This window comes from Phocoena phocoena, chromosome 3, assembly GCF_963924675.1.
Source record: "Phocoena phocoena chromosome 3, mPhoPho1.1, whole genome shotgun sequence".
NCBI classification, from domain to species: Eukaryota; Metazoa; Chordata; class Mammalia; order Artiodactyla; family Phocoenidae; genus Phocoena; species Phocoena phocoena.
Window position 1 is genome coordinate 137,269,369 of NC_089221.1, and position 11,955 is coordinate 137,281,323.

Here is an 11,955-nt window from a genome sequence, read left to right on the forward strand (position 1 = left end):
GCTGATGTTTCCTGTCTTGTGGCTTTGGCTTTTACTTATGTTGTTCCCTTCATAAACAACTTAAGTTGCTTGGTAAGTAATATGTCAGTTTGTTGTTACACATCAGTAGTCTGAATGGCTGGACTCTTTTATATATATTTTTTTATTATGACTTTTGTCTGCGTTGGGTCTTCCTTGCTGCACGCAGGTTTTCTCTAGTTGCAGTGAGCAGGGGCTGCTCTTCATTGCAGCACGTGGGCTTCTCGTTGCAGTGGCTTCTCTTGTTGTGGAACATGGGCTCTAGGCGCACGGGCTCCAGTAGTTGTGGCACATGGGCTCAGTAGTTGTGGCTCACGGGCTTAGTTGCTCCACGGTATGTGGGATCTTCCCGGACCAGGGCTTGAACCCATGCCCCTGCATTGGCAGGCAGATTCTTAACCACTGCGCCACCAGGGAAGCCCCTTCCTTTATATTCTTAATGAATATAAGGATCATGAATAAAAATGTGTTCTGGGTATCACCTCCCGTAGGAGAGCCTTAAAGGGAGAAATCACTCTCAGCCCCACAAGAGCTTTCTGGTGTTCTTCCTTCCTTGTTACAGATGAACCACCTTTAATTCATGTGCTTTGAGATTTTTGGAGGCTGGTCCCTCTAGAAGCGCAGAGTAACGTCACTTGCTTAGAAGTTCTGAGCAAGCTTTTTGCAGTGGCCTGCATGATTTTTAGTGCTAAGTTTCTCTGGGAATGATGGCTTCTGCTGGAAGATTGGCAGTTAAAGATTTTTAAAACTGCTTAACACCATTTCTCACTGGCATTTACTACATTATGTGATAAGTTAACAAAATAAGATTGTCTTTAAGTTTGTTCTCTGTAACTTGACTTCCTTTTTTGTTAGAAAGCAGAGCCACGTACCCCCCTTCTTGGGAAAAGAAATTCTAATTGGAATTATGAATGGGTAGAACATACTTGCTCCTCTCTTCTTAGTCTGTCATTTATAAATGTCATCCTTGGAGCAGGAGTGGAGACCCAGGGTGGCAGTCACTCATAGTGCCACAGTCCTTGCCAGAGAGGGACAATCATGCAGTTTAGATTTGAGGAAAGGGGTCAGTAACTGGAGTGTTTCCTTTTGTCCTTTTCTCTAGGAAGATAGCCTAGTGGCTGTTATAGCCAGGGAATGATTTCAGGGTATAGTCAGTGGTGTGATGAGGCGGGAAAGATGTCCTGGACAGAGCACCCCAAGAGACTCAGAGCATTTAGCTTCTGTTCCAACAATTCCAGGGGATCTGCTCTTCCTACCTCAGTCGAGAGGCTGTCCTGACCTGGAAAACCTAGAGCTGTGACATGAAACTCTTTGATTCCCCCAAAGGATCAAGAGACGTGGGTGAGGCACTGCCCCAGAAACCCTACCTTCCTTTCACTGGCACCCAGCTGCTCGGCACACACAGCGGCCTTGTTCCTCATCCAGCCCAGGTTTTCCACTTGTACCATGCCCTCCTTCCACCTTCTTGGAACATGTTGCTGGTCTCCTGATTCCTGAAGTTACTCAGGTGTTCACTCCTGGCCATTAGCATCCTAATGAGTGTGTAGTTGTGAACTGAATTAAGAATACCACCTTGTATGTTCCATGTTCAAAAGCTAGATTTGGAGCCGGAAGTAACTTGTTCGTTGTCATTGTGAGGATGCAACAGGTCTTTTTTGGCTATTCCTGTGCATTGTGTGCCTCTCTGCAAGTGATAGAGGGGCCTAGAATCAGCTCCCTTGCCAAATATCACAAGAGAGCCTCGAAATTGTTACTCTCCCTTGAAACTGCTGAAGCCATACATGTGGGTATGGAAATCCAGGCTCTATTTTCACATTTCTCTTCCTGCTGCCCTGCCTGATACTCGTTACAGACCACACATGCCATGCCGTGTGCTCTGGCCACTGGAGAATCTCTCAGCCAGTTCCGTGTTGCTGTCACCCCCTCAGTAGGGAATGTCAGTTTTGGGTTTTCGATGCCCTGCTTTTTGCTTCGTTACCTAGTTGCTACTCCTGTAGCTTCTCCTCTTTGATAGTTCTTGGTAAGGCTTCTTTCCACTTCCACGTTCACCCAAGAGCTGACTAATATATAAGCATTTGAATTGAGTGTGAATTTTATTTTCTCTATTCTATGCTCTCTTAATTTGCCTGTTGCTCAGAGGAAAGCAAGAGTCACAGCTTCATGGCTTAGTTTTCTGCCTCATAAGAGGAAATGCAGTGTCAGGATTCACTTGGATGCGATTTGGTTCTCCTAATAGGAGAAAGTCCTAAAGGATCTATTCCGCTGGTCCCAACCTCAGTGCTCTTAAGGAGGTGAAAACAAATGGCCTTCCAGGCTCTCCTGATGGTAAACTGACTACTGCACAGTCAGTATCTCTGAAGAGAAATTATGTGTAATGAGTCAGTTGGGTTTTTATAATACAGTGTTGCTTGGAGACACAGAAGTTAATATTTATCAGAACTGGATCCAGTGCCAAGCCTTGATCTCTAGTCTTAAATGTTCTTCTCTGAGCACAAGCAGTGTTGGACTCTTCTCTTTGCCATGGGATCTCTTATAGATGAGATCCTAACAGTTAGGGACATGTGGGCACGTTCAGGCTGAGTCATGGTGTCAGATTTGCTACAAGTGGAAATAAAGGAACCTAATACTGCCCAGGTCAGGGGAGGGGTGGGATTTGGCAGCCAGTGGAAAGTGTGGCAGATAGGCTAGTTTGGCAGATGATCCTGTCTTGGGTTCAGCGAAGCTGCCTTTGTCTCTGAGCGCCCACCCTGACTGTGAACAACAGCAGGAAGATGGTGAGTGTGTGTGTACAGAGCTAGGAAGGAGCATGACCTCTGCTGAAGGTGCTTCTCTGCCACCATCATCAACAGTAAAAGGTGAATCTTGCAGACACCGAGACTTGTTGGTTGTACCTTAATGTTGTGCTCTGTTTCCTTATGTTCCCATTGGCCCTACGCTAATTTCAGAGCTTTTTTTAATTGAAGTGTAGTTGATTTACAGTATTGTGTTTCAGGTGCCCAGCATAGCGATTCAGTACTTTTGCAGTTTATACACCGTTTGAGGTTATTACACGATAATGGGTATAATTCCTGGTATATCCTTTTGCTTATCTATTTTATATATATAGTTTGTGTCTGTTATTTCCATACCCCTAATTTCAGAGCTTCCTCACCTGACAGTGTAAACATCAGATGTTTGTTCGGTGAATAAACGGCCTCTTTCCCGTTATGCCTCACCAGCTTTCTGCCAGAACCACCTCCAGGCTCTCCTCTTGTGGTTTATTCTTCACTTTGGCCCGTAGCATTATAAACCCTGAAAGCTGTTCTCAAACCATCAATGGCCTTTGCCGCGCCCTGCCACCTCCCTTTCAGCCCTTTGGACACACTGCCCACCCTTGCCTGCCTGTCTCCGTACATTTGATCCTACCATTTTTGCCTGCACTGCCCACTCCCTCTATCTCAAATGGTTGCAGTCCTGCCCGTCCTTTGGTGGTGATTGAAATGCAGACTCTCACACACAAAGCTCTGCCAGATCTCCCTCCTCCCTGCCCAAGCTGGAGGGCATCTTCTTCTTATTGACTCTCATAGCATTTTATATCTCAGCTACATGTGAACTGGCTTCTGTGTGTGTCTTATCTTCTATCATATGTAAGCTTATTTTGGTGTAAAGACAGTGTCCTGTATCTTTGCATCCCCGCCACACGTATGTACTTAGTACATGTTGGTTGAATTAATTCAACTCAGGTTAACCTCAGGTCTTCTCTAATGGGGAGACTATTTAATCATGTGTCTTTTTTACGTGTCTGCTACCTTCCAGGGACTTCATGTACGTTGTCTATTTAGCAAGCAGACTTCCCACCTCCTGTTCTACTGTTCTGGCGATAATAGTCAAGCTATTGTGGAATGTTATAAAGGCAGAGATACGAGAATAAAAGGAAAAAAGAATGATGCCATATGTGTTAGGTTGGGTCCTTGGAGAAACAGAAGGCAAGATTTGATTAGAAACACAAGAGAGGACTTCCCTGGTGGTGCAGTGGTTAAGGATCCGCCTACCAGTACAGGGGACACAGGTTTGAGACCTGCTCCGGGAAGATCCCACATGCCACGGAGCAGCAAAGCCCGTGCGCCACAACTACCGAGCCTGCGCTCTAGAGCCCGCGAGCCACAACTACTGAGCCCAGTGAGCCACAACTACTGAAGCCCGTGCAGCTAGAGCCCGTGCTCCGTAACAGAGACAAGCCACCGCAATGAGAAGCACGTACACTGCAACAAAGAGTAGCCCCCACTCGCCTCAACTAAAGAAAGCCCACGCACTGCAACGAAGACCAAGCACAACCAAAAATAAATTAAAAAAAAAAAAAGAAACACAAGAGATTTATTGGAGGAAACACCTGCAAGGGAAAGTGAGGCAGAGGGGCAGGAGCTGGACGTGAGTGGGAGCCGCGTCAGGTCCCTGGGAAGAGGGAGGACTTGGTTCGGAGAAGTCCTGCACTGCAGGGTGGTGCCAGGGACGTTTCAGCAAAGCCACTGGGGAGCCACAGTTACCTGTCACAGGGGCCCCTGCTCTGTCCCTGCCCTGCTCCGCCACTGACTGTGGACAGCCATGGGACCCTCGACCTCTGCATGGAGAGAACTGTGCTCCCTGCATCTGGAGAAGCACGTGTTCACGGCTGCCACTCCACAGAATCAGCCAAGCTAAGGTCCAGGGCTCCTTGTGGCGGGCAGGTCCTCCAACCAGTTAGGCAAAGTCCGGGCCTGCGCAAAGCCCCCTGCCCCCTCTCCATCTGCAGTTTGAATACTTGTGCCCTTGCTTTGCCGCCGTCTCCAGGTGCAGCGGCCTCCTCACCACCTTCAGTAACTGCTCCCCGTCCTTCAGAGCCTTGTCTCTCCTGAAACGCCTTCCTTACACCCCTGAACGGGCCTGCGAGCTCCTCTGCACTCACCTCAGTCTTGTGTCTGGCTGCCCACTAGGCTGTGAGCATCTCAGAAGCCAAGAATAACTTGTACTCTTTAGATCCCAGTGCCTCCTGTAGTAGATACCAAGTCATATGTACATTTGCGCTTCAAATTGTTGTTCTGGCAGTCGAGGTGGACTTGCAGTGATCCCTCCAGCCCAGGTGGTGGCCCCTGGCTTGGTCGACAGTCCACAGTGGCCCTGGGACAGGCTCTTCCTGGGGACTGTGACGTGAGTGGCCCTTGAGGCTCCTTCTTACTTTTTACTCTGTGTCAGAAGAGCCAAGAATTGTGCCAGCAGTGACATTTTATTGGGCTTCTTTAAATGATTGTTTCCTCGCTGTCCTCTCTCCTCTCTCTTCAGCCCCAAGACAGACAGACTGCCCAAGTTCTGGCTAACTCACGCTCTCCTGGAGGGGGGGGGCGCGGGGGGTGGCCCTCTGTTTTCTTGGCTTGTTGCGATCCCCTATTCACACATCCATTTACCTGCAGCAGTGCTCTGGGCCTCTCTGTGCTGCCACCTGTGTGCAGGGACAAGAGCTGTGATGGTGATTCTTAATCAGCAGCACTGAGCATATGTGTTCCAGGTTTAAGTTTGGGAAGCCTGCCTGGAGAGTGGTCAGTCTGGGTTTTGGGAACTTACTGTGAATATGGTGAGCTGCCAGGGGGCTAAATCTTAGACTGAGTCCAAAAGTTGCCAAGAGTTACTAGAAAAGGCCTTGACATTTAAAGGCCATGCATCTTTAAGTTCTTTACCTGGGGTTTATTTCAAGGTGGGAGACCTCAGAGGGACAAAGCTGCTAACAAGGGCAAGGTGGGAAGGAACCTGTACCTCTGATGATCTGGGGTTTCTTTCCCTTTTACCCTCATCCTCATCTCCATTGGAAGCAGACCTGCAAGAAAAATTAGAACGGTATAGAAATGGTCGAAATACGTATTCACCCATCCTCACCAAGATTTTCCAAAACACTCCTAGCTTCAGATATTCCATCCTGTTGCCCACATATCCCTGTAAATCTCTCAGATGTCCTGGAAACTCCAACTTCTGTATAAACTCCATGGCCCTCTTGTATGGAGAATCAGCATAAAAATCCATGGTTATACTGTGTGTCTTCATTTGGTCTTTATGACGTGAACTCACCTGGTGATTAACAAGGAAAGCCTGAAACTTGGGGAGGGAGACTGGGCTGTTGCGGTGATGGTGCTGTGCAAGAGAACAAGATCTTCCGTTTCCTGAGAAATGATGGGTTCGGTGTGGAAGCTAAGACTTGAAAAGCAGGAGGCTCTTGTGTTTGAACCCAGGTTCAGTAGAAACCCGCAGAGTGGAATTAGATTCAGCAAGTTGCTCTGCTGTTCCATGGAGAACAGACTTGGGGGGGCCTTGGCCCTCCCCGCCAGGCTTGGCCTTCAGGCCCCAGGAAGAGCAGCCCATCGCTCATCCCAGAGCCTGTCCCCTGGGGGCTCTGGCCAGTCTGGACAGGAGGCTTTGCTGTCGCGGCAGGGCTCCCTTGTGCTCCTCTACGCAAGCCATGGCTCAGGGTGGACGGCGCTGAAGTGATTGCTCTGCTGTACATTGGGGGCTGAGGGTTTCATGATTTTAAAAGTAGGAGTTTCTTTTTAACTGCAGAGAATCTCTTTTAATCTTGTAATCAGATAGTGAGGCACTTGGGGTCTTCCTGCTTCTGCTGACTCCCTGTATTTACTGGACTTTTTGCTTTCACATTGCAGGTAAACTAAAAGATCTTGGGAACTTGGTTCTTCGGCCTTTTGGACTCTCCACAGAGAATTTCCAGATCAAACAGGATTCCTCTACTGGCTCCTACTCCATCAATTTTGTTCAAAATCCAGATAATAACAGATAACAAAGATAACAATGGCTTTTAAAGCTGGCTTGGAAATTGTATGCTGCCTGTGTTAGCAAGGGGAAAGGCCCTGCCAGTGTTTAACGTTTAACAGCATCTTATCTCAAAGACAGGCTATCTAGTAGAGGCCAGTGCTCCCTTCTCCCCCTTGTTTTATGATCAGGGTGAAACGCAGTTCCTGATGTAATGAGCCTAATTTGATTTCCATTTTAAGGTGGTGTCTGTGCAGCTGTTGCCTTGGTTCTGGCTGTTCTTTGTTTTGTCCGGGAGAAAGCCTGCTTGTCAAGGCTCACCTCCCCGAGCTCCACAAAAACAAGCCCAGCTGGAGTCTCCTGGGCCGAGCAGGTTGGTCGGAGACTGCCCAACCACGATCAATGGGGTCCCCACCTGCTGTTCCCTCGCCCCGATCACACGCACTGCCCAGGCTGCCCTGCGTGGGCTCCAACATCTCCTAATTTCTTCTGTGGTAATAAACGCTTTCTGTGACAGTCTGAGCTGGGTTGTGAATTTTGTCCCCATAACAACAGCTAAAGCAGTGTTGGTTTCGAGCAGCGTTACTGGATTCCACAAATCTGCCCAGAGTCTTAGTTGCCACCTTGAAGATGATCTTGAAGAGCTGACCATCCTACCATGTATTAGGATTCAGAAACTCCACCTTACAAGCTGTCCCGGGCCTCTCCAGGTTTGTGCAGATAATTACAAAATCAGTGTTTTTGACCAAGTATCAATCTTAGTAATTTCAACTTAAAATAGCTTCATTCAGGAATGGTGGTATGTGAATCCCAGAACAAAACCATATTCTTTTAGACTCCATGAACCCAGAAGTTTCAAAGGTAGATTTTTTTTTTTTCTAGTCATCAGTGCTGGTGAAAAGCTTTTAATTGTTATGGTTTGAGTGTCAAGGGCAGTGACGTGCAGGTTTCATCTTAGAAATGAAGTAAGTACACGTATAATTCTGTAAGTGACATGCAGTAGGCATGCTCCCAGTGTTAAGAATTGTGCTGCTGTTTTGCTCTGTTCCTCAGAGCCCCTCAGCGTGTGTTGGTAGGCAGTGGAATCATATGCTGTATCCACACTTTGTGATTTGTGAAGCCTTTATCCCAGATTGAAATGGAATTCCTCATACACTTTGTAAGGGGAAAGGGAGAAGGAGAATGATTCTTTTAATTTTGCTTTGCTATCTTTATGATAAATCCGGCATCTGATTTTTCCCGAAAGGTGTGTGTGAGAAATCATACAAGTTGTACAGAAAGCTTAGCTGGAAGCCGTGTGGCCCACCCAGCAGTGATGAGTGCATCCTGGGCAGCTGGTGCTGTGCACTGCTGCTCCAGCAGGAGCAGCCCTTCTCAGACCTCTTGATCTCAGGACCCCTCCACACTCAAAACAATTTAAAGAGCGCTTTGGTTTATGTGGGTTACATCTCTTCATGCTTACCGTATTCGAAATTAAAACAGAAATTTCTTAAATATTAATTCCTTTAAAAACAACAAAATACATTTTATGTTAATACAAGTATTTTAGAAAAAATCTAAAAATCACATTTTAGTAAGAAGAGAGACATCGTTTTACGTTTTTGCAAATCTCTTTAACATGTGGCTTGATAGATCTGCTTACGTACTCATTTTGTCACGATATCACGTGTCATGTAGCCTGGAAAATTCTGCATACCTGTGTACTTGTGACAGAATGAGGCAAATAACCTCTTATGAAAGGGTCTCAGGAACCCCTGGGGAGCCTTGGACCACCTTGAAAACCACTTTGTCAGATTATGACTTTTGACCTCAGTTGCTGAGACTAAGCAATGGTCAGGGCTGAGATTCCTGAAGGCTATCTGAGTCTCCAAGGAATAGGAAATAAACCTGTTTGCCTGGAAACAGCCTTTCTTAAGACAATACCATTGCTGCAGGGGGTAGAGGTTTTGCTTCTTAGGCATCCTTCCTCCTCCTCCCCACTTCCTCGCTGAAATCTTAAAGGAGGCCAAACAAGGCGAATATTAAGTGCTTCTAGTGATTGGGCCAAGTAATATACCTGGAAAGGAAAGGAAAGAAACCTAAGTAGGTGTGAGTTTGCTTAAGCCAAGGGGTTTATCTATCACTGTTAGTTTTCTGCTTCCAAAATCTGGAAGAAAAGATAGATTCAAGCCTTTTGAAAATGTTTGTTCAAACCTACAGAAAAATCCTGAAAGGGTTGAAAAGTAGGAAGAGTGCACGTACGAGGGAGGAAGGTGGCCTGTTGCTAAGATGTATGATTTAAAATTCTGTGATGCCTTCCTCCCCTCACCAAAAAAAAGGTATACCAGAATTTACTTTTAAGGTAATCACACTGTGACATCGTATATATACTTATGCCAGTGACATTGCAATGGATCAAAATAATTTTGGAATCTCCTTCTAAAATTTCCTTGAAGGCTCAAACACAGGTTTAAAAATACTATGATCTATTCCCTATCTGCCTCCATGAATAGACCAAGAGCTTCTGGAAGGTAAGGGCCATGTTTATATTCTTAATAGCACCAGCAGCTACTGCTTTACTAGAAATTTAGTAAATTGGTATTAAAGAATGTTCCACGAGTAGTGGTCTCAAAGTGAACAACCATTCTATCCAAACGTCTCTAGCTTCTGTGGCCTTTATTTGGTACCTGTTTTTTTGACGCTTAAAAAGACATTCATAAAGAGTCCCTTTAAGCTGGTCGAGCACATCTTGTGCAGCCACGTAGAATGTCCTTAGATGGTGATCATTCAACCTGGCCTGTAAACATATGCCTCCTGTTTGTTTTTGTTTTTTTGGCTGCGTTGGGTCTTCATTGCTGCACGGGCTTTCTCTAGTTGCGGGGAGCGGGTGCTACTTTTCACTGTGGTGGCTTGTTGTGGAGCACGGGCTCTAGAGCACAGGCTCAGTAGTTGTGGCGCACGGACTTAGTTGCTCCACGGCATGTGGGATCTTCTCGGGCCAGGGCTTGAACCCGTGTCCCCTGCATTGGCAGGCGGATTCTTAACCACTGCGCCCCCAGGGAAGCCCTGCCTCCTGGTTTTTAAATTCTTATTTTTGCATCTTGTATATTTACAAGGATTTGTGTTGAGACTTTCAGAAATCCCCAACTTTTCCTCTAGTTTCAGGCACCCCTCCTTCTCCCAGGTCATCTTGTGTTCTCCGTATATGTTTCCATACCGTCTCCCAGTTCTCACATGAGCAGCTTCTCCGTTCATGGGAGCCTCTGCAGAAGGCTTGCCCAGGAAATGGCACTGTCACTACAACAAATTCACACTTGAATGGTAGTTTTTCTATGCAGAGTGTACTGTGGACTAGTTCATTTTCCACACATCATGGTTGAATCCTAGTCTCAAAATCCAACCTCTTTTTCTAAGAACTGTGACTTTCCACACGCGTCTTCCTCCCATCACAAGCACTGCAGCTGGTTTCTCGTTCCCCTGCCCTTTAGCTCCTCGTCCCCCCCCCCCGCCCCCACCCACCCAAACGTCTCTTATTGCGTTGTTGTGCTTATAGGCCTAGAGAATGTTAACACCATGCCGAGATGTGGAGGCTGGGAGTGGCCAAGCCTGCTAGCTAATGACCTGAACATTGCAGCCCGGGGCCCGCGTGTGAGCTTCAGTAAACTGACAAGACTTCACACACTGGACCTCCAGAGTTACTCAGGTACAGTCAAAGGCGTGAATGTTTGTTGAGTCCTACAACACTTTGTGCAGTTGAAGGTAGGGAACGGCTTTAGGAAATGTTGCTGGGCCTGGTGATTATTTCTGGTGCTCCTCAGGTCTCTGTGGTAGTTTCCAAGCCTATCACACACATCTCACACAGCTCTCAAGCTAGAATCCAGACTGCTTTAGGAAGACCAGGCACAGGGACTTCTGATTGGACTGCCGTGGAATGGGGAGCCAGCAGCGGCTGTTAAATGTGAACCTGATTGGAAGGTGTATTTGGAAGGTTGTTCCCAAGAGCTAAATAAGCAGACCTGCAAATTCTTTTACAACTGGTTTAGCAAAACTTGGAATGTCAAAAGGGAAGGCTGTGATAGGAGACCAAGGAGGATGGGAACAGCCGTGCAAGTTAATGGCTGCTTTAATCTTGAGAAAGATCTTTAAAGGGAAGGGCCCAATAACCCTCCAGACCAGAGTGCAAATCTGAGACACGGCACAGGACAGGAGAAATCAGCGGCTTAATTAAGCGCCTGCCCTTCCCCTCTCAGCTCTCTGTGCGTTTTCGCTGTGCGAAGGGAAAGCCTGCGGCTGCCCAAGCTCAGTCTCCTTGGTGCGACTGAGCCCTGCAGCCCAGCTGTCGCCACCAGCCCACTGTTATGTCAGTGTTGCTCTCTGTTCACTTCTGCTTTTGACCCTGCCTTTTTCACCTCCCTGCCTCGTCCCTCCAGTATTCCTTGAGACGCTGTACTCTTCCTCTTCTACTCCTGTGGGTGTATGCTGTGTACTCGATACACACCCCACACCCTAGTAGAATCTCCTGGAAGCAATTTCAGTGAGATGTTTATGACTCTTTTCAGCCTGCCCCCTCTGCACTTCAGTAGTAACAAGCTTAGTCCTTCCATCACCTGGATTTCCTTTAAAAAAGGAAGTATGTGGACATTCCACCACATACTTCCAGAAGTGGCTGGAAATTCTGTTCCTTCAGGGAGCTGCACAGCTACGCAGAGAAGGGAGGTTTCCAGTCACTTTCTGTTGTCTGGAGAGCGGCCTTGAGCCCACATTAGACCAAGTCCATTAATATTGCTGAAAATGAGAAATGGACTACTTGCTACCAGCCAGTCCAAGAGGTGGGGGCTAAAATAAACCGCAGAACATCAGAGTGACTGCTTAAGACCCTTCAAAGGGCAATCAAAGAAACTAATGATAAAATCAGTTTATGAAAACTAGTGAGGATGTCCTCATGTTTCAAAGTATCAAAAATTTCAATCTTCCTGGCTAAGAGCTGGTAACTGTTGAAGGGAGGGATGGGTATATGGGGTTTGTTGTACTCTACCTTTACAAATGTTTGAAATATTCTATGATAAAAATACTCCATTTCCTTCTAATTTCTCAACCTTCTGAGGGCTATAAGCTAGGAATAAGCTCCATCACACAGAAGTTAATTCAGCCAGACTAGAAATATGACTCCCTACACCATTTCCTTTCACTCAA

General features: G+C 46.7%; 1 protein-coding gene across 1 annotated transcript in view; it reads left to right on the forward strand.

Annotated features, from left to right (window-relative positions):
* TTC1 (tetratricopeptide repeat domain 1) overlaps positions 1-7,305 on the forward strand; it is a 54,867-nt gene extending 47,562 nt beyond the window's left edge. Inside the window, exon 8 of the mRNA XM_065873609.1 lies at positions 6,678-7,305. Within this exon, the coding sequence (XP_065729681.1) occupies positions 6,678-6,811 (134 nt within the window). The 3' untranslated portion in view covers positions 6,812-7,305. The remainder of the gene's footprint in view (positions 1-6,677) is intronic.
* Positions 7,306-11,955: the final 4,650 nt, after the last annotated feature.